The 23,554-nt window shown below is 39.8% G+C and overlaps 1 protein-coding gene across 1 annotated transcript in view; it reads left to right on the top strand.

Moving 5' to 3' along the window:
• The window catches only part of CHCHD6 (coiled-coil-helix-coiled-coil-helix domain containing 6), a 161,763-nt gene that overhangs the window by 76,305 nt on the left and 61,904 nt on the right, over nucleotides 1–23,554 (top strand). Inside the window, exon 5 of the mRNA XM_072421202.1 lies at nucleotides 1,386–1,456. Within this exon, the coding sequence (XP_072277303.1) occupies nucleotides 1,386–1,456 (71 nt within the window). The remainder of the gene's footprint in view (nucleotides 1–1,385; nucleotides 1,457–23,554) is intronic.

Genomic DNA, 23,554 nt, shown 5'->3' with positions numbered 1-23,554 from the left:
AATTTGGCACTTTTGTCTAAAGCCAAACGTTTGATAAAAGTAGTTTTATAATTAATAATTACTAATATATGAACATCCACTATGAACAACTGAATGGCAGGTGATTGCATACATGTGATAAGCATACAATTATTTGCAGACCATGCTAGACAGCTGTACAGACAGGAAATGTGATTGGTAAGAGATTGGGCAGTGATGTAGTAACTTCCTTTCCTTACACAATCACATGTGTTCTTAAGAACTTATCATTCACTGACTGTACACAGGCAAGAGAACAACAGATCATTGGACAAATTAATCCATCAAGATAGTCATTTGTTTCCACCAAGGATGTTCAATCATTGTTCTCTTTTGTCATGTTCCATGAACAGTTATAGAAAGATGACTCGTTACAGAGAGATGACTCTTTCAGACGTTGTCAGTTTTCAGCATTTATGGAACATGTGCTCAAGCCTTTGGTGTCATACAGTTTAAGTTCCACAATAACGAGCAAACCCTGACATTGGGGATACAGTTGGGCTATGGTCCACCCTCTCCAGCCTTCTGCTGCTTGCCATTGTTTTTGAGAATGCCTATCACAGTGATGGGCCAGTGTTTGGAGATAGATGGGATCAGACCAGATATTTACCTTACAGGCTCTGGTCAGAGTTTGCAGATTAGACTTCTGTTGGCTTTGAGGCTACTGGAGCAATGCTCAGCCACCATACAGGCCTGGAGGTGTCTGCAGAGAAATTGATGAACAACATTGTTACCATTTGGATGGACTTTTGGACTTAGGTGGACATGTACTAGTAATTTTGGACTTAAATATATCAGTGACAAATTGAATCTCAACACTTTTCTTGCCATTTTTAACCAGTTACAGCAGCAGTTATTTTTCCTTTTCAAGAAAATGTTTAAAGCATACAAATAAATGTGACAATTGTGAGCACCCACAGCAGTGTTTTTGTTTCATCCCCACCTTTCTAAAGTTCACTGCTGCAAAACCCTCTTCTTCCATGCAGCCATTGACTTCCCAGCTGCTGTCAAATTTTTGTGCTCCCAAACGTGCACTGAGAAAAATAACTCCATCATGCCAACTCATTGCTTTCTGGACAATAAATTGAAGGTGTTGTTCTCAAATGTCTTAACCAGACCTCTTGCTCTAACATGAACCTAATTATAGAGAGCATTCTAAGTGCTACATTTGCTTAACAACTTGTCCTATTAAAGGAAACAGAAAAATAATGGTTCTTCTGGCAGAATCAACAGGAGAAAACAGGAGGAAAACAAAAACGTATGTGTTTATGCTGCTGATATCCCGCATTAAAAAATGTCAATTTTGCCCACAGTTGCACTTGAATCCTTAAAATTTAACTTTATACATTTGGTTTTCTTCTTTTCAGAACTTGGAAATTTACAAACTGACAGCAGAGCAATTCCACACAGCAGCAACCAACGCTGAGCTCCGAGTAAAGTAAGAAATCGCTCTTCCAAATTGCTAAATTTTTCTGTTGTGTCCAATGTCGGGTGTATTTTGGAATGCATTTTACAATTGTCATATTCAGTTTCACATATCAAGGTGTTAAAAAGTCGATGACATTAAGTAAGCCACAACACCCAATCACATGTCACCCTACATCACTGCACAGCTGCCAGGGCATTGAGTGCCGACTGATGTGATGTGGATGACTCTGTTCTGAATAGTGCCGGTTATCTACATTAACACTGGTAAGCATGCAGTCCCCTGTAGGAATAAATAGTAAATCATAAAATCAGAGACATTTATCAAGCAATAAACAACAAAACAAAATGCAATGCAAGCTACTTCTATGCAACAACTTTTGCTCAATACACTGTATTTATGGAGAAGTGCTATCACCATAGATAATGGCTACAGAACACCTTCTCCTCTTCTCTAAAATGTGGTGGGTTCTGTAGTCCATGAGTGAATGAGTGAGATGTAGGGTGAAAAAGTTCCATTAGCCAATAGAGCCAGGGACTAATGTGCTGGTGATGCTGAGAAAGTACATCTCAGGCTGCATGGCTAAAGGGAAGCAGAAGATGCTGGTATTTCCTTGATCTCCTTGCTGCTGCAATTAACACCCTGGACAGAATAAACAGGGTGTGATCAATAGCCAGATAAGCTTCTCCTAACAATTGACTAGATATAGCAAAATGCTTTCAACAATGTATTTACCAGACCATAAGAGAGCAAATTTGAGAGGTTTGTTTTATGTTGTCATTGTTAAGTTTAATGCTGTGACACTTTAAAGCAGCCGGGAATAAGAATTTATAAATGGATCAGTATTATAATAAATGTGTCTAAAATCTCAGTCTCATTGCTCCTTTCAATGTGAAAAATATAATAAATGTCTCCCATTGTATTTTTGCACATTTTTAATGCATCTGCAAAATGGAAAAGTCGACCCATTTTAAGGTGAGAGAAACGCGAAAGAAAAAAATGCTAAATAAAATGCCTAAGGCATGTGTCAGAGAGCATTAAAAATGCATGTGAAGGTGCATAAGCACATGGGCCAATGCATGTAGAAAACACACAGAGCCTGCTGTATATTTAACACACTGGTCTAAATGGAATCTGTAGGTGTGATGGGTGACACCTTTATGGACAGGAAGTGATGGAAATTCTTTCTAACAAGGACAGTAACAAAGATGCATTGTTAGCGATGAAGGGTTAAATCTACTGATGATACTTTTTCCCTGCCTTTGCCTTCCTTACCTGATGACAACGATCCCTCTATTTCTTCCATATTGGAAAACTTACCAATAGATGCACATGCAGCAGTAAAAACCTAAAAGTGACTATAAGCTGCCCATACATGACCATTTTTTTCAGATTTAAAATATAATAATAATATACATATAACAATAAATAATAAACAAATATAAAAAATAACAAATAATAGCAAGCACTATATGGTTGTTGGTAGCTCCAAAGGAGATCAGTATTTTCCCCAGAACATTTTTTTAAGTTGGGTACGAAGAAACTGTAAGTGGGTGGTGGCCCCTGTATTATTAGCCAACTTTTCAATAACCACCTGGCTGTTTTTGGGTGGTTACTGAAAAGTGCTGGGTGGCGTGCCCAGCTAAAAAGGCCTGGGGAGAACACTGGAGGTTGTACAGTCAGATTGCACTATTTGTAAAATGGGCTATTCTTTTCTTTGCTTTGGTTTGAGTTGGGGTTAAAGCTGCAATGGCAGGCTGTTTAATGGTAGCTTTGTATTCAGTGTTTGTTTTTTTTAATAAAAGTAGTTTGAATATGACCCTTTGCAATCCATAAAAAGCAAAGCTCTGACTGGGAAAGAGAACAGAATCAGGAAACTGTTTATGTGCTGACAAAAGACATGCATATAGGAGAAAAAAGTGATGAGAGATAAGCTCATCCCATTCTGAAGTGGGTGGGAGGGTCCATGACTGCTGTGGAGCAAAGGAAGTGTGCACAACAATAGGGGCTGTCATAACCGAGAAAATTATGGACATCTAATGGTGAACAAGAAGTACTACAGGAAAGATGCAGGTTAAAGGGTTGAATATTGGAGAAAAAGCTGATTGGCAATTCATTTTTCTGGTTCTGGTTTAAAAAAAGGAGTGAATCTTCCAACAGCTGACAAATAAATTGTCGGTGAGCTGTCTGAGTCTTCTGCACACAGAGTGTTATATTCGATCCCCCGCTGGCTGTGCTGCGTACAATAAGGTGGGGGGGGGGGGGAGAATAGCTACCTCTGTATTCTTTAAAATGTGTATGTCTTTAATAATTGGCTTTTTCCTTGAATGAGAATCTTGCTACATCCTTTTAATTACTGATAAAATCTGTTGCTTAAACCTCACGGCGCCTTCATCTTTGATATAGTCCTGAGATTTCTTTTCAGACGTGAAAGAGCAGCGCTTCAGGTGTTCTGTGCCTTCTCCGCAATAAAGAAAGTCTAAAGTAACACGTTTAATTACTCCCTTGTGGTCGTCGCATACGCTAGCCATCAAAGGTAATAAAAATAGTTTAGTATGTAAATAGGATACATTGTAACTGCTAACAGATCTCTTTATCTTACTGTTAATAGAACAAAATTATCTTATAACGTCCTATTCTATATGCACAGAGGGCCTAATGAGAACCTGTACCTTTGTACTCCACCGAAGGCTGTAAGATTGGAGGTTAAGCTTTATTTAAAACTGCCGAACTTTGGCCTGATAACCCCCCCCCCCCACACACACACACAAACTTTCTTTACTCAGGGTAAGTACCTGTACCTTTGTACTCCACCGAAGGCTGTAAGATTGGAGGTTAAGCTTTATTTAAAACTGCCGAACTTTGGCCTGATAACCCCCCCCCCACACACACACACAAACTTTCTTTACTCAGGGTAAGTACCTTGGTAGCCACTAACATAAGATCCAGTATTTGCAGATTTGATAAGGGGCAGCAGTGAGCAGCACTGGGGGTGGGGATTAATCCCACTGTCATCCCCATTACCCTCTATTGGGATGTCCCTGGCAAATGCTGTATGTAGCGTTGCCCCCCAGGCAGCAGTTACTGGTGTGGGTGAGGAAACCAAAACCTCACCAGTCCAAACATAGCCTTAGCATACCCCAGCCAGAATGAATTTGGGCAGCAATGAGGGGTTCATTACTGCTCGCTGCCACCTGCTCTCAGTTAGAACATAGCCCTAACATACCCCAGCCAGAATTTTGGTTTTTGGGTCACCAGCCTAGTCCTAAGTCTACATTTGCAATGCAAAAAACCTAATATGCTCACATCCCAGCCTAGTGACTTGCATACTTCCTATTAGCTGGGAGTGGGATTCTCCAAGGCTCTTAAAGACTTCGTCAGAGGTGTAATGAAATGGCAAAAAGACTAGTTTGGGGCAGGCAAGGATTGTAGTGGTGGATTACTCATCTGGAGATGGTCATTAAAACTGAACGAATATCGGAGATGTAATTTGCAGCTCTGTATTCAGTAATGCAAGGCAAGTAGTTTAATTACCTAGATTTGTTTTGCAGTCTCTGTATAGCAAATTCAGACTAGAAAAAGGAAAAGCAACACAAGGGGACAATTGTTTGTGCTGCAGAGCTCATGTGCTAACATGCCGATAAGTGGATAAGATGACAAGGCAATGTGCTTATCAGTCCACTGCTTCTCCTTTACTGTCCAGTCTGACATGGCTCTAAGCATAAAGGGCCCTAAGAGGACATTTGGGGACCCCTGTGTTAGAGACATTTGTAAGCCAGTGGGAAGCATCCATATAATGTACGAAGTGACGTGAATACTGCAACATGGTCCTTTCCACACAATAGACCAGGAAATTGCACAAAAGGGACACAGTCACAGGACTAACTTAAACCTATAATTTAGTTTAGGAGCGTAGCTTTTTTGGACAGAGGTGTTAGTAGAGTTTAGCATCAGGGCAATAAAGTATTTATGTTAAAAGGAACCTACAACTCCACCTGCTAGATATAAATGTAACCATGAAATATTTATAGGCAATATATCATATTTACCCAACTTTCACTTGAAGAATTAAGAATGTAAAGAACCACTGATTGGTGCCTTCATTGGAGGGATCCCCCAGAGTTTTAATCCCTGACTACCTGCCATGCATGGTTCTAGCTTTCTCTCCATTTATTTTCCTGCATATTTTTCATTATTGAAAAAATCAGCAGAAGAAATAAGACTGCAGGGGGGTATTTAGCACAATGAAATGATATGTGATGCCTGTTTATGATTTGGTGTGAACCAGCGACCAACGTTCACATTGACAGACCTTTTAAAAGCTTCATAGCCCTTCAATTCCTACTTGCACGTGAAAACCCTTCCAGCACCGTGACCTTGGCACCTGTTGACGTTGCTGCTGAGCGTAGTCCCTTAAAAGCTTTGACTTTAGACCGCAGCCTGGTAATGAATAGGATAAGGGAAATGTGAACGGCCCAGATGTATCCCGCCTCAGACAAAGACTTTTCACTTTGGACGGCCTGCATTATGTGTTTGGGGCTAAACGAGTAACCCCGAACGCGCAACTCCATTTCTGACCTGTTGATGTTCCGAGTGCTTCTGCCTCGGTTGGAAAGATGCAGGAGGGATGGTTGCCAAGTAACTAAGTTATATCAGTAGATACGGAGACAACAAAGGCCCGGCAGAGACTGGCGCTGCTGCTGCTGCTGCTAGTAGCGCCTCATCTGAGAAATGACATTGTGGCTTAACCCATCTCTAGCAGCGTTTCACTGGAGGTCTAGGGGAGTCAAGTGAAAGAATAGGCTGTGCTGAATAAAAACATTTCTTACTGAAGAAGATTTCTAGTTTGGAGCCCACATCTCCCAGTGGTCACGTCTGAGAAAGCTCTGGTTGCTAGGTAGCCTTCTGACGTACATTTCCTTTCTTCTATTCTGATTCTCACACTGAAAGAGTCGGAGAGCTGGACAGAAAATGTTGGTTACTTAAAGGGACTCTCAACTAAAAATATTAGAGTATTCTGGTAACTACCACTTGATAATGGGTAGGGTTATAATGCAGGATTAGAGTGTTCTGATGTTGGAAGTTATCAAATTGCCTCCAAAGTTTTGTGAAAGTCCACCATCCCACCTCACTTTTCCATCGTCAACCAGCAGCAACTCCTGACCAGTGCGTGTATATGAGTTAGTTGGGCATCCTGTTTCAACCCGAGGGCTATAACATTCCCTTCTATTCTGCAAAGAATTTGTGCCCATTCAACTAAGAGGTCAATCATTGATGTTGGATGAGAAGACACAGCTCACAATCGCAGTTCTAAATCATCCCAAGGGTGTTTGGGGGTTCAGGGGTTGGTGCAGGCCACTTGTGTTCCTTCTCACCAAACTCATCAAACCACATCTTTCGGGTGCTGGCTTTGTGTAGGCTGGTAATCGTGTTGGACCAGAAAAGGTCCTTCTCCAAAATGATCATACATTTGGACAATTGTCAAAAATCTCTTTGTATGCTGTAGCATTACCAGTCCCATTCTTTAGAAACACCCGAACTGAATAATTTGGAGAAGTGTCAACATAACTTTGGCCATATAGTGTAGGTTGGTTGGTTAGTTTTCATAAAAGGTACTTATCCAAATTTTGCAGTGATGGCCAACATCACATCGCTGTTTACACGTTTTTGGCCAATCATCTTTTGGGCTCTCTGCCTCTGCTCATTGGGTTTTTGTAGATTAGTATAGGACTGTTCATGGGGAGTGCTGCAATTAGCAAAAAGATTTTACTGTATAAAAAGTAGAGGAAGCTTCAACATGAGAATGAGGAAGAGCAAAATATGATACTTTAGATCTGGGAGGGGGAAAGGTGCACTTAACCTTTAACTGTACCTTTGCCTAACTTAAACCTAACCTCACTCCATATTCTAGATCAATTAGGTTATACTGACTAAGGTCAGTAAGTGGCACTTTTTGATACCCACGGAACAGCTGGATTGTGTTCCTACCCCATTCTGAACTACTGAAGTGTTTGTGTGATCTATTGTATGATCTATTTATTCATCATGGAATGGTGCTTTATATATAGTCACTGGACAGAGAAGGACTCTTGGATGATCACAGCACTGCACTGCAGGCTCAAAAACGCCTTTGCCTCTGCTCCTATTCAATCAAATAGAAACAGTTGGAAATCATTTTGTGCATGTGTTTGCACATGGTTGTGTTGCAGTAAGGTTCCTGCACAGTTTCTGAAAGTGACATGTGGCTTCTGAGCATGCTGTTGCTTTTCCACCTCTGGAGGACGAACCACACCACAAACACAAATGCAAGGGCAACAAGTGCAAATGTGTTATCCTGTGGTGAGCTTTGCCACTCCTGGAAACATAGCAGCAGTTGTCTGTGCACCTGGGAGAGGTTTGCTACGAGGTTTGCAACCACTAAAGTGTAAAGGGCCTAAGTCTCGCATTCAACAGTAGATGCCCGGTAGAATACTTAGTCCTAGAGTGCCTAAATTATGACTGGAGTTACTTTACAAACCAACAGATATAAATACTCAAATTTTATAAAAATCCCTGTTACAAAAGCATTAGGTGGAGTGTCAGAATTTGCGGTCCAGCGCTATGGCTGACTTTTACTCTGTAAGAATTCTAGGTGCCTTGTTCTCATCTTCATCTAGTAATAAGCTAGTACTTAACATTTCAGTGCTAAGCCAAGGTTAATTTGTAAGGGGTTCCTTTGCAATTACATTTTCATGTGCTCTGATGGGCTGTACTTAAAATTACAAACAAAAAGGGCAAATAAATGCTGAAAAGCACCACCAGTTATAAAGGGCATTCAGTTTGCTAAACGAAAAAGGTTAATCTGTGACACTTAATTATAACAAAAAGTCATCAGCATTATGAAATCGTTATAAAAGTATGGTGTCCTTGTCATCTTGGCATCATTGCCTAGGCTTGGTGCTTAAAGAATCGTTCCCTGTAATTCTGGAGACCAACATACAGCTTTTAAATGTGCCCCAAGTGCCCTGTTTTAAAGGTTACAAATTGAGGAATCAAATCATTTGCAAAAAATCTCAATTTTGTCATGATTTGATACAGAAAATGCTACCTGTGCTTGGTTAAAAAATATTCAGATCTGGTCCCTTAGTGCACTGCTTTAGTATCTGTCATGTGTGCACATAAACAGAAAGAAACAGCGATATATCGAACAGAATGGGATGCCATTTAAAATGAAAACAAGGTTTCTTGAAATGTTGACAAGTGAGATTTATGCTTAATAGTAAGACGAAGAAAAATAGGAAACATTTGGACTGGTAAAATGATAGAATATTGTTCATGCTCTTATCACAAACGTTACCTTTTTTTAAGAAAAACTGCAATGTGAATTATTCTTTTATTACATTTTCAGCAGCTGGGGTGGTTAGGTCTCTAAATAGAACCAGTTCATCTTGGATCAGTTTTGTTTTTTTCCATAGGGAGGGCTGCTAATGTGCAAAATGGTAATGTCCTAAACCAAAAGTCTAGAGGAGTCCTTGACTTTTTTAACATGGTGGAGATAACTTTCAGGTCTTCAGGGAACCCCTGCTATAATTACAGTACATTAATGTGGTGGTCAGTAGGAAGAATGCCTCCTACATTTCTGGCCATTGGGAAGAATGCCACCCTTACAGATAGACCTGAACGTACCTTAGAGGCACAAACTGCTCATTGCTTATGGATCCCCCAGCAACCTCTGGAGGAACTTTAGGTTCCATACAACCCTGGTTGAGAAACACTGATCCTACACTGTCCTAAAAATAAAAAACCTCATTACCTTTACTTCTGTAGAGCCCCAGATCCCTTGAGGCCCAGGCATTTTTGGAATCCTTCTTTGTGTGCCGGGTGCGACCATTTTCTTCCTTCTTCATTCTTTTTTGTGCTGATCCCACTGCGCATGTATGAGATCAGCACTTTTCTTTTTTCAGTGCCTGGAAAAATAGCCTGAAGCCTTCTGGGATACATGATTTATGCATCCTACCAAGATAGTGGTAAATATAGAAGGGGATTCCCTTTAAAAAAAAATAAACAATTTAGAGACAGAGAAAAAAAAAGATAAGTTTTATTCATCTAAGTGTTATCTACCCTTTTATATAAAGTAAAAATGTTGGTGATAGGTCCGCCTTAAGATTATTGGGAATTGGAAGCCACCATTCCAACTTCTTAACCTCATCATTTATGATGTGGATGATTGATGGATGGTGATGCATTACTCCGAGGGATATGGATTGTCTTTCCAGTTCTGCTGAAAAAATACTTTGCTGATGCTTTAAGGATCCTTAATGAACTCCTTCAATGGACCTAAAAAGAATGTAAACAATAAAGATGGCAAAATCAGTGCTCAACCCAGGATTTTTTTAAAACTGGGTGGGAAGAAATTGTAGGTGGGTGGAAGCCCTTTTATTGTCACCTAACTCAACAGTAGCCACCAAAACACAGCCGGGTGGTTGCTGAAAAAGGTCGGGTGGTGTGCCCAGCTTAAATGGTTCTCGGGAGAACACTGAAAATTTACAAAAAAATTCCATATTACATATCTATGCTAGGCAAATAGCTTCAAAATTATAATTTGACAAAGTTATAATTTGAGAAATAAAAATAGCCCTAATGATAAGAGACTTAGAAATGTGTTGACTTGCCATTCTTGACTTGTGGTGCACCTTTACCCCTGCACTTCTCAGACTTCATCCATAGCTCTCCTCACCAGGGTTAGTGAACTCTGCATATTAAACTTTTTTCTGCGTTGTAAGATCTAGTTTATTTTGAATCCACTGCATCCTGCCCTCACCTTTCACATTGAAATTTTTGGAAAACGATAGATTAAAATGTATTTTTTGAGCATTATTAAATTACAAAATGGCTCTTCTAGCAATTATATATTTCACTGGGGAACACATTCCAAGAAAGTCCATGACAATGGCTTTGAATGATAACCAAGCATTCCTTTCGACTTCTGACATTGTCCTGATAAAAAGTTCATCTTTGATGAGCTGTCGAATCTGTGGACCACACCAGCCTTTAATTTTTCAAATGGCAGGCTAGGAAATGCCAAAATGAGGTACTTGAAACAGTCTCCTTTAGTTGGCAAAGCTTTAATGAACTGCTTCATCAAGCCCAGTTTCATGTGCAGGAACATAATATACTTTCTATCAACAAGTGGCTCATGTAGAATGTTTGGATCACTTGGTTTTAGGGCAGATCCTAGAGGCTAATTCCTTTCCACCCAATGTGCCTCTCACGAGCTCTGCTGTCCCATATGCACAAACTAACAGGGATACTTGGTGTATCCACATTGCTGACAAAGAAGGAAGCATACCACTTTAAGGTCAACACAGATGACCCAATTGTGTTGGTGATATTGCAACAACTCAATGACTCTCCTTATGTCTGCATATTCTTTACAAAGAAGAAACTGAATGACCAATTGGGACTGACCCAAATGTATTGCCATTGTGAAGGAGAACACACATTAAGCTCCTCTTTGAGCTATCGATCAATAGTCGCCATTCAGTTCAGTTATAGATTGGAATTCCCAACTCCTCCATTAAACCAGGTATGTTATGGCAATACATAAAGCCACTGTCAGTTCTAAAGTACTGCAGAAATGCAATTTCTCTGGTTCGAAAGTACGAAACCTTTATGTTCCTTTTCAAGTATGTTCCTTTTTCAAGTATGTTTTTCCTCACGCAGTCTTGATGCTAGGAGTTCCGAAGCCCTGTTCAATAGTCCCAAATACGTGTGTAAGCTGAAAAATACATTTTGCTTATTCACTACGTAGAGCAGAGCACAACCTCTGACCACACTGTCTTGCGTGTAAATGAATAGCCTATACAAATCCACGCTACAGTTATGGCATTATTTAAGTGGTAGAGAAAAAACCTGAAATGATAGAAGAAAACTAACCACACTTTCAGAATCAGCATACCTATTTTAGTACAAATTAAGCTTAAAAATTTAAGTCAACAAAAAATGTGTTCAAAATTGTTACCCAGTGTTTTTAATAAACAAAAATGGATTTCCTTTAATAGATTTGGCCATACCATTTCTCGAAATGGGGGTCCACAGCTTTCCAAAATACATTTTTTGGAACATTCACCTTCCATGGTTTTTACATTCACTGTACCTGGTGGCTCATTTTACTCTTTCAGCTGAAATCTATTTTAGCATGTGCATTGTTTGCCCTTTCAAGAAAGGCCTTTCTCCATGGCCCTCCTACCTCCGACACATGTGAAAACCCTTCAGAACATAAAGAGTTTTTTTTTTTTCTGAATTCCCCAAGCCATCATGCACTTTGCCTGTTCTCAGTGCTCAGGGATCCATGACTCAAACTCGGCTTCAGAAAGGACAGTTCTTTAATCTCCCCAGCCACAGGGAATAAAATGCCATTTCATTTTCAGCACTATTAATGCCCTATCCGAGGATAAAGCCCAGATCCCAAAAGGCGCTGGTCAAATGTTTTTTTTTTTTTTGCCTTCCTTTTGTCTCCTTTTGTTACATTTAGATTAGCTTGCCATGGATTAAACTTTATTACTTTGCTGAATCAGTAAAATAAAATCGGTGAATGGGTTGGCGGCTTACTCCAGACGTTATAGAATTATCCTTAAAGTGCTTCGTGCCTCTTCAATATCCCCCCCCCCCCCCCATTTTTTTGGCTTATCTTTTCCCATGTCTTGCACTGTTCATGTGCCGCTCACGTGTCTTTAGTATACTTGCTTTCATTATTACTTTTAAAAGGTAGCGCTGTAGAGAAGAGGATTAAGAAGTTGTTAAGCGATAAAATTATTCAGAGCTAAATTATGTTTTTCCACCCTCACTTCTCATTATGAATGGATGGCTGAACCTTCGTTTCGAGAGACTATATGGTTTTTTTTCAACTAATTTATTTATTTTTTACTTTAGTAAAAAATAAATAAATTAGTTGAAAAAATTTATTTATTTTTTACTTTGTGTGCAGAGCAGGAGCTTATAGAGGCTCTGACAATGGATTGTGAGCGCGACCAGTTAAAGGGTTTTTTTTACTGACTGTGCAAACACTCTCTGGTTTTATACCATTGCCTTATTCTAATCTATAGTTTGTTATTATTCATTAGCAGGTTATATAAGAAAAAGGATTAAAAGCAAACTTTTGCACAAAATATATCTTTAGAGGTAGCAATGCCATTGATTATTTTTGGAGAGCGGTGAAGCCACTCATGTAAAATAACATTTATATTCCAGGAGTCGTAATGCCACTTTGGAAAAATAAAATTTATACTTGAGAACCTTGATGTCGCTTCTATAACATAGAACTTATATTTTAGGAATGGTAATGTTACACCTGTAAAATAGAATTTATATTTAGAGCAGAGTCATGTCACTGCTGTGAAATAAATTTTATATTTGGGGAGCGGTGCTTTCACTGCTGTGTAATAAAAATTCTAGAGAGCAGTGATGTCACTCCTATGGGTAAATTCAGAGAGCAGTGATGTCACTCCTATGGGTAAATTCAGAGAGCAGTGATGTCACTCTTATGACTAGAAGAGCAGTGATGTCACTTCTGTGCTTACATTTGGGAAGCAGTGATGTCACTACTATGCTTATACTTGAAGAACAGTGATGTCACTCCATTGCTTATATTTAGAGAACAGTGATGTTACTCCAATGCTTTTATTTGGAGAGCAGTGATGTCACTCACAATTCATGTCACTTTTGCAGTAACAATTTTTGCCTGTCTGATTGCCGGCCAACTGTCAAATTTCCCTAAGCCGACATACGCAGCTCAGCATTTGTTTCCAGGGTTGCCCAGCAATGCCAGCTTCCTTTGTGCGTGCCAGGACTGAATGCGCAGGCTCATTACCAGTTACGTCATCCTGGCCCGACCAATCAAGTTGTGAAAAAAAATCAGAGGAGAGCAGATGGCAGCACCCACGACAGAATGGGGACAGGTGAGTATCTATGGGTTAGGATTCAATTTAAAATAGAACCTAAATGTGCAACAAATACAGTACACTCCTGACATAGAATATAAATTTCGGATTAATGACTACAGTATGTAGCCAACCTTGAGCTCTATGTGTGAAAATTAAGGTGGAATTAAAGCTCCTGTACCCGTTCCATTGCAGGGTATCGTCATCTTCTTTCTTCTTTTTCCAGTTACGATCTTTGTCCATCTTGATTGGCTGGGCTAGTAGGCTTACTGGAGTTTATTTACTCCTGGCAAGCACAGGGGAAGCTGGATTGGCAGGTATCCTTCCAACTAACGGTGCACAACAGTGCTTTTGGCAGTTTCACTGAGCAAACAGGCAGGTAAGAATCCTTTTTGCACAATAGACTTTGCCTGTCCCATTTTGCAATAATGCCCTACCTGAACCAAAATTTTTAAGATTGAATCCCAGGCAAACTACAAAACACCCTTATGAAAAGTGCATAAAAGAGCCATTTTGCTTGCCAAAGGATTTGTATTTTTATCTTCCAGGTTCTTTGCATTACAAAGTTCTGCTACACAGCACATCCCTGTCTGATGGGAAGGAACTGATTTTCTCTGTTGCATTAAGGTAACGCAGGCCTTGTCCCTCCTCCAGCATGTGGAAGGACAATGAAGGACATGATCATTTTATCACAGTTAATGGCTCACTCAGTGCTGCTTCACCCTCTCAGTCTGAGCAATGCTGTGCATGGACTGCAAAAGGCATTTCAGATCAAATTCAATTATTGCAGCAATTAATAATTACAATCTTGCATTTATTTGAGTATTTTAAACACAACAACCACATACTTGCAGGCTTGCAATCACCATGCACTTAGATTTTCTAAATCTATCATCTTAAAACAACATTTTAGTGGTAATACTCAAATTTCAGAGTCATGCACTTTCCGCATGCAGGCAGATCACCTACAAAAGAGGACTACAACCACCTAACTTGGCCACTAAGCAGTCTCTGTAGCCTCCGAGGTATGAGATGAATGTCAAAGAGGAATTGCTGATGTCCTTTTCTCTCCGACAAGCATAAGGAAAAACAATCCAAAAGGCTTCCTCAGAAACAGCACTTGAGAAATCACTTGTTTACAATGGACTGCAGTGACCTGATTGGTAATTACCAGCCCCAGGCGAGGCCAGGGTCCCTCTCTGAGCAATCAGGCCATTAATTCAGCTCTCCTCTCCTCTCTGGAATAGTAATTGCTGTCTGGACTGGAGCAGGCCATAGATGTGCTTGCTGGGTTCACCATGTGAAATTTGTGTGGTTTTCTGGCTCGGTTTATAGAGCAATTTTAAAGTCTAGAAATTCTCAATCTATGTTATGTACCCTGCAGATTGCATTAAAGTTGCTCAATATAAATAGACCACAAATAAGGAAAGTCAACAGTGTCGATATATATACATGGTTCTGGCAAAGCATCAAACTGTCAAATGAATACAGTATTCATCAATTTAATGCATTTTGCAATATGCAATTTTTTTGTAGTATAATGTTTAGCTTGTTATGGCTCATTTCCGAGTCACTGCTATCATTTGAACCATTAGCCTCACTTTCAGATGAGAGCCCAGTCTACAGTGTCAGTCTACCCTAAGTTTCCTTATGGCTGCCATAAAGTAGTTTCTTTATTGCTCCTAGCAATGTCTCCCTACATTCTTCCTAATATTGAGCTGGAGATCATTTTATGAGGAGTAAACAGTCTGATTGCTAGATTTAACCCATTGTGACATTTTTAATGTAATATTTTTTTTTATATAATGTAGGTTCAAATTGGGGCATTTCTTATAAACCAAGTCCACTTCCACAAGTATGGTGAACCATCCAATCCCAGTCAACAATCTGCAAAAGAGATGGGAGCACCCAATGGTGAACTCAACAGGGGCAAGGCATGAAACACTATTGTTCTAAACTGGTGCACACTAAAATACAGCTGCATAAGCCAAAACTGTTTTTGAAAATGTAAAAAAAAAAAAGCTAAACCCTAGTCAGTAATAAAATTCCATTGAAACAATGAAGCATAAATTGCTTGTTTTTCTAGAGCAGAGGTCCGCAATCTTTTTCCGCCACTAGGTCATTTATGGGGTGAGCAGGAGCACACTAAGCCGCACTGTCTCTGAGTCCTGCCCTAATGGCTCCACCCCCCACTAGGAACACCCCTTGAACGGAGCCACAGCAAGAGGAGACTCAAGAGCCCCATGCGGCTCCAGAGCTCTGGCGGCTCCGGCTCCGGTAGTTTGTTCTGGCATTAGGCCGGATCAGCCAGGGGGCGTTAGATCGGAACAAACTACCGGCTAGGCCGTATCTGGCCTAAAGGCCGGAGTTTGACGAACTCTGTTCTAGAGGATGACCTAACACAGATTAACACTTACTGTACTTCATGATCCTGCAACAACTGGCAGTCCAGTCAACACGTGCAAGCTGCTGTGGGGCCCCTCTGCTGTCTGAGGTATGTCAGTCTGAGCTCGAAGGTACTGGCCATCTGCCCGAGGACAACCAGCAGCAGAAAAAGAAATATAATGGGGGAAATCTCTGGCCTGAAGATGAAAATTGCTGAAATAATGTTTTTTTTTCAATGGGCTATTCTTTATCATTTTTTTGCTTGGGGTTAATTTAATTTAAGGGTTAATTTTAGCTAGTTTAAGCTCACATGATGCAAGTCAAGGCAAAACTTTATTCAAATTACAAACAAATGAAAGGCTAGATGCCTTGGAATAATTTATGGTGTAGAAATGTATAATTAGGACAGTATATCATGGAAACATTTTAGTCCATTGGCCTCTTTGTAGTCAGGAAGGATTTTTTTCCCCCTTGCAGGGTGTAATTGGCCCTTGCTGCCAGAGAATTTCGACTTGGTCTCCTTTGGATATAAACTGCTTTAGTTTGTTCATTATTTTTGATGTTTCTTTTTGCAACCAATTTTCGTTTGTAACTGTTCAATTTTGATTGCTGCAGCTTTTCTCCTTGCATTTGTACTCAACTATTTTTTGGTGACAAGAACCAATGACTTCTGAGCCTGTTCTTTACAGAATCGTTATGCGTTACACATGAAACTTTATAGATAAAAGTCCTCATAAAGCACACCAAAAGGTTTGGCTACAACTTGTAAAAGTTAAGACTGTAATGTTAAGACTGTAAAGCTGGGATGTAAATGTACCAGCACGTACCTTTTATAAAACTTCATGAGCGCTGCAGGTGGCAGAAACCTAGGGCACTCAATTATGCAAATCCCATATCGGTTTAGGAAGTTGAGCTTTAACTTGCCTCCTGCTGCACCTCTCACAGCATGATCAGTTGCTGCACTGACCAATCATGAGGTAATGCAAGCTGTGGGAAAATCTCTCAGGGTGCTTTGGAAGATATCCAAAGGAACTTTGCTACAAATACATATGTGCTAGTAATTGAGCAGGTTACACTGTTCCTACAGACAAAAATAATTTTTTTTTTTTAATTTTGGACAGTTCAGAGAAAGTCTTATACCCATGCCAGGCTTTTTTGCTGGCTGTAAAATGAATTAAAAACATTATAAGTAGATCTTTGAAATTGTTAAGGCTGCACCCCCTGTTATGTGACATGGATTGGTCTTTACTGGTCTTTACCACGTACCAGGGAAGGAGCGATGGGTCAGTAACCCTAGTGGCCACTGGAGTACTTTGCTGCTGGGATATAAATAAATCATGGCCCCCAGCCTCTCCCCACCAGCGGTGAGTGAAAACAGATGGCTTCGGTGTAGGGAAAGCTAGATAGCGGCACCAGGTAGGTTGGAGTCTTCCTAGAAGGTGTGAAAGCTGACAGACCGAAGTCAGGGCAGGCAGCTGACAGTGAGCAGAGTGATTAACAGGCCAAGGTCAGAGCCAATGGCTAGAGAGAACCAGGGTTGGGGCAGATGTCTGGTGGGAATCAAGGTCAGGATGGTCCAAGTTCAGGGCAGGCGGAAGACAAGAAGCAGAATATGGTTGGGTAGAGTCACCCGAGCCTTGGACTGGAGAGACCCAGATAGGAAGTGTTCAATGAGTACGTGTGTACACTTTCACTTTCTGTACACAATTTTAAGTATACGCATGTTCTTTCCCGGGAAAAGCGGCAAGTTTCTCTTAGTACACACATAGCCTAAAGTCCTGTACATGTTGCATGTGCGTAGCTTTGCATATCCACAAGTGTCAACTTTAGAGCACATTTTGGGCAAAGAGAGGGACATGTGAACAGAATGGTAACAGAAATACATGCACCCTTCGTTTTTATCCTTTTATTCTAAGGCTGCAAGTACTGAAAACACATGGCATGTGTGGGTAAAAGGCTGTTGGGAGATACCACCTAGAAGCTTCTGCTGTATACATTTTGCAAGTCTGCTGATGTTGTCACAAGGGTATGGAAATATTTTCCTAACTACAGGATAAAGAAGACCAATATTGCTAGGACATACCCTGGATGGAGAGAGGAAGATATGGGGTGTGTTTGAGTAATTCCAGGACGAGCATGTGTAGTAAATATATATTTATTATTATATTTTGGTAGTGTACATAATTATTTAGCATTTTTGAATCCCAGATATAGAACACTGTCCATCAGCCATTTCTCCTTTTTAAATCTGTAATTGTTCACATTCAAAGCAGATGCTTTGCGTTGTCAGTTTAAAAAAAAAAATCTCACCCCTTAGCCATCCTTCAGCACGTTTCCACTTCCCGTCCGCCTGTTTAAATAGCCTGTCTGAATCTAAAAGTCCCTGTTGCCTCGACTGAATGATTAAATGGAGAGCGATTCTTCTGTTAACAGAGGTTTCATTAACTGGTCTGGTCTCATAGCCTGAACGAGCGCATCTGATTCTAGTATTTTACTGAACGTCAAACCCTCATTGCCCATCCCTGAGATTGGAGTCCTATAAGCCTTTTATTATAGCTCAGATCCTAATGGCCCTTCTTTAGGAGGCACGTAAAATACAGAGCGCTCAACTTGCTAGTGCTTTTCATGCTAATGACAGCTTAGCCGGATTTTTGCTCCGATGTAGTCAACTTTATGCTGTTGTAATGTTCGAGTTTATTCCTCATTGCTTTCTAAAAAGGTGAAATAGCCTAGCAGTCACAATGATGGAAGCCTGTCATTAGGGAAACTCATTGACATCAGACTAGTGAACAATAGAGAAGAACCAGCTGTCTTTTCTCTTTATTGGAGAATATATATCTTGCAGGGTTATAAGCTTAGCAGGAAACGTTGAGATACATTCAACTTTCAATAGGGTTTTGGGACTCAAGATTAGCTAAATAGAATGCAAGTTTTATCTCAAATTGGAAGACAAAGACTGCTGTAATTGCGCATGCAAAAGTTTTTGTTCTTTAAAACGAGGTCACAAATCCTTCAAGGCCTCTATAGTCCCAAGTGAACCAAGCAGACATGGTTTACAGAATTTAATGCAAAGTTCAGTCCTTAAGTGTATCTGTCATGTCCCTCAAAGTGCGTAAGCTAACACTGAAAAAATGCAAAAAGTACCCGCACTGGCATAAAATCTTCCGTGCCTGGCAAGGATTGTAAATCCTAGACCGATGGGACTCCGCTTTTCTACAAATCTTGATTCTGCTCATCCCATCACTCAGCTGTCAAATGCCAGAGTTGGTTTCCATCCACAAAGGTTCTGCAGTAACAATAGCCTGTTGAAAAGAAGGACATGGTTTTAACTTGGAGAGAATCAGGGCCCTGTGTATACAGCCTTAGGGAAAACAAGTTAGAGGTGCTGGATCACACTTATATTTGGTCCACTGGTTACTAATATTAAGCAACCAAAGAAGCACAATGACTGTGATGCAGTGTGTACCCCTGAAAACAGAGGAAACCCTGTAATGCCTTATCTCATCAAAAAACATCTAAAAGAGCAGAGCACCAAATCAAAATTTGGAGAATTGCCAAACCAAGAACTTTGAACACATTTCTCCATAAGAAGTATGCAACAACAAATGCGTTTCATGAGCCAGACTTCATTAAAGATTAATAAATCATAAAAAGAGATTTAAATACCAGCAATGTGAAACACTGGAAATTATTTTTGCACAGAGCTTCTTTTTTTTTTAAATCAAACGGGAGTCTCAAACCCCCATGTACAGTTAGATCCATAAATATTTGGACAGAGTCAACTTTTTTTCTAATTTTGGTTCTGTACATTACCACAATTAATTTTAAATGAAACAACTCAGATGCATTTAAACTGCAGACTTTCAGCTTCAGCTTTAATTCAGTGGTTTAAACAAAAAGATTGCAGAAAAATGTGAGGAACTAAAGCTTTGTTTTTACACAATCACTTCATTTTAGGGGCTAGTTGGACAATTGACTCAAAGGCCCTGATTTACTAAAGTTTTCCAAGGCTGGAGAGAATATACTTTCATGAGTGAAGCTGGGTTATACAGAAAACCTGGAATGGATTTCCTAAAAGTCATTACTTATTTGTTAGCAAATGTTTTCAATTCTGGACCAGATCCATTCCAGGTTTGCTGGATCACACAGCTTCACTGGTGAAAGTGTATTCTCTCCCTTGGAGGACTTTAATAAATTAGGGCCAAAGTCTATTTCATGGGCTGGTGTGTGCAATTCCTTTGTTATGTCATTATCAATTAAGCAGATAAAAGGCCTGGAGCTGATTTGAGGGGAGGGGGGGTGCTTGTATGTGGAAGATTTTGCTGTGAACAGACAACGTGCGGTCCAAGAAGCTTTCTATATCGGTGAAACAAGCCATCCTTAAGCTGCAAAAACAGAAAGAAATCATCCAAGAAATTGCTGCAATATTAGGAGTGGCAAAATCTACAGTTTGGTACATCATGGGAAAGAAACAAAGCACCGGTGAACTCGGCAACGCCAAAAGACCTGGACTTCCACGGAAGACAATAGTGGTGGATGATCGCAGAATCATTTCCATGGTGAAGAGAAACCCCTTCACAACAGCCAACCAAGTGAACAACACTCTCCAGAAAGTAGGCGTATCAATATCCAAGTCTACCATAAAGAGAAGAAGGCATGAAAGTAAATACAGAGGGTGCACTGCAAGGTGCAAGGAATTCATAAGCCTAGAATAAAAAGCCTAGATTGGACATTGCTCATAAACATCTAAAAAAGCCAGCACAGTTCTGGAAAAACATTCTTTGGACAGATGAAACCAAGATCAACCTCTACCAGAATGATGACTAGAAAAAAGTATGCAGAAGGCATGGAACAGCTCATGATCCAAAGTTTACCACATCATCTGTAAAACACAGCGGAGGCAATGTGATGGCTTGGGCATGCATGGCTGCCAGTGGCACTGGGAGATTAGTGTTTATCCATGATGTGACACAGGACAGAAGCAGCCTAATGAATTCTGAGTAAAGGCCTGGCAGAGCATAAAAAAGGAGAAAACCCAGCATCTGGTGATGTCCATGAGTTGAAGACTACAGGCTGTCATTGCCAGCAAAGGGTTTTCTACCCAGTAATAGAAATGAACATTTTATTTTTGGCTTTTTAATTTGTCCAATTACTTTTGAGCTCCTGAAATGAAGTGATTGTGTTCCTCACATTTTTATGTACTCTTTTTGTTCAACCCACTGAAATAAAGCTGAAAGTCTGCAGTTCAACTGCATCTAAGTTGTTTCATTTAAAATTAATTGTGGAAATGTACAGAACCAAAATTAGAAAAAAGTTGTCTCAGTCCAAATATTTATGGACCTCACTGTACAACTTGGTCCCAGGATCCAGGCCCTCTACAAGCAAAAAGAGTAATAGAAAGACAATGTATACAAGCAAATGTATTTGGTAACTGCAGTTTACTGGCAATGTTAGCTAATACACACAGAAAAATAAAAAAATAACTTTTGTTATCCTATATGGAAAAAAGAATGTTTACCTGGTGCATAAGCAGCAACCTGAAAGATTCACCTGGTATTTCTCCTGCAAATTAGCATTGCACTTCTTGTTCTTTGAGCCTCTGCAGTGTGTAATTTCTACTTTTCTCATTACGTTTACTGTGAGATTTGAGGATATCATTGATGTGCTGCTCACTGTTCTTGCTGGAGGGAAAGCTGTACCTAAGGATCAGCTGTGCAAGGATCTCCCTGCTTCATCGAGTCTGTGCTTCCTCAACCTCTCCAGCTGCTTCTCGGTTTCATATTATTATTACCTTACCAGTCATTAAATCACCAGTTATTAGGCGTCAGCTCTGGCTCATGGAATCAACGCCATCATTTTTCACCATGATGGCCACTACATCAGTGCAGCACATGTTAAGTCAGTTACATGGAAAAGATCAACTGCAGGGAAAATTGGCAATATTGACAACTAGCCCTTTGCCCCATGCCTGTCATTTCTAGCCACAGCTTCCACTGTTCAAGATATTTTTAAAAAAGAATAGGAGAAAGTTTTAATTATATCCATAAAAACTGTGAAATTCACTTAAAACAAACCTAGAACTAGAGTTATGTAAACTTATAGGAACCAACAAACTGCATCTGAGAATTATATTTACAGCACTGCATAAATTGCATGATCTATGGAACCGTTCAATACAGCTACAGTGGAAGTCATTGTAATTTTAGAACAGAATGAAAAAAAAAGTTTTGGCAGGGGAAAAGTAGCCACAATATGGATTGTGCCCTCTGGTAGGCGCTGAGCACTTAAGCCTGTGATTTACCCTTTATAGCCGTTCTGAGAGCAATGCATGTGCCTCCTCTCTCTCTGTATACGTCGTACTTAGTCCTGAGTGATGTTTAGCGGCTCCTCGTCACTGTATTTTATCGGACTGGGAGAAGAAGACACTTAATTAGGTGAGAGCCACCCACTCTGCGGACTGCCAGTTGATTATTGCATGCAGGCTTCAAGCTCCACTATGCATGTAAAATGAGGTAAACAATTAGTCGATTGCAGGCTGCCTCATTAAATCCTTTGTCCCTGTTTTGTATATCGAATGGGTAATAAGAAAATTAAAAAGTATCAGGTCTAGCTCTGCATAATGCGTTCATTCTATCCATGTTGAGCCTCTGCTTTTCTAAGTGGAAAGGATTTTTTTTGTTAACTGGAATTGTAGATTTGTTATAATAATATTTAGCTAAAAATATTGCAAAAGTTCCTACTCCCTTCTGATGTATAGATATTAAAATCAACATTTATGTATATTCAGGTAATATTTTTCAAACATTAGATACTGCAAAAAGGGGAAGATCGCTCCAAAGCTTGTCAGTTGGGGTTGCAAACCAGCATGTGTGCTTTTCCCATTGGTGACTCAAGCATAGCCAAGGGTGGAGATGAGTCCTTGGAGACTTTAGCTAGCTTTGTGAACAGATTCCAGGTCAGCACTGTTTTCATGCTGCTATTCAGCAATCAGGAAGTTTGATTAAGCACAACACTAAAACGTTTCAGGAAAGATAAGTAAACATGTTTGATAAATAATTCATAAGCCAGTTTGTTCTATGTAAGTACATTTTTGTAGACATGATGACAGGGAATCTGTCATGAGGGAAGTGCAGGATATGCCATTGAAGAATTTTCTCATGAAAATGCTATCTGTCCTGCCATGTCTGGATTTAGTCCTCTCTGATTCTGTGACCCAGAAAAAGTACACATCAAGTGAACTCAGAATGACTTCTCTACATACATGTTGAAGGTCAGTAATTCCAAATTTATTGCAGCAGGAGTATCTGCATGATAGCCAGGCAAGTACCATTTCTCCCATCACAGGGTTCTTTTTAAAACCAAGCTTCAGGCAAACAGCTAAATGCACAAACAATTTACTTGTAAAATTATTATTATTATTATTATTATTATTAATAATAATAATAATAATAATAATAAGTATTTTTATAGCACCAACATATTATGCAGCACTGTACATTTAAATGGGGATTGCAGATGACGGACAGATACAAACAGTGACACAAAAGGAGGATAGGACCTAGCCCAAAAGAGCTTACAGACTAGGAGGTGGGGGAAGTAGCTCACAAAAGGAGGAAATATGGAATTGTGGGTAAGTAGTGAGCGTTTAAGAGACAGAAGAAAACAGGTATTCAAGTTTGAAAAGATTTAAATGATATTTCAAATGTGCAGAAAGTTGAAGCAAGCTAAATAGGATGACTAATTAATAATAATAATTCCATAGAGTTGGGGCAGCCCTGGAAAAATCCTGGGTTCCTGAAGTGATGAT

Source organism: Pyxicephalus adspersus, chromosome 8 (assembly GCF_032062135.1).
Source record: "Pyxicephalus adspersus chromosome 8, UCB_Pads_2.0, whole genome shotgun sequence".
In the NCBI taxonomy this organism is placed as follows: Eukaryota; Metazoa; Chordata; class Amphibia; order Anura; family Pyxicephalidae; genus Pyxicephalus; species Pyxicephalus adspersus.
The sequence above is the reverse complement of the archived record's forward strand: the minus strand, read 5'-3'. Positions and strand labels throughout refer to the sequence as shown.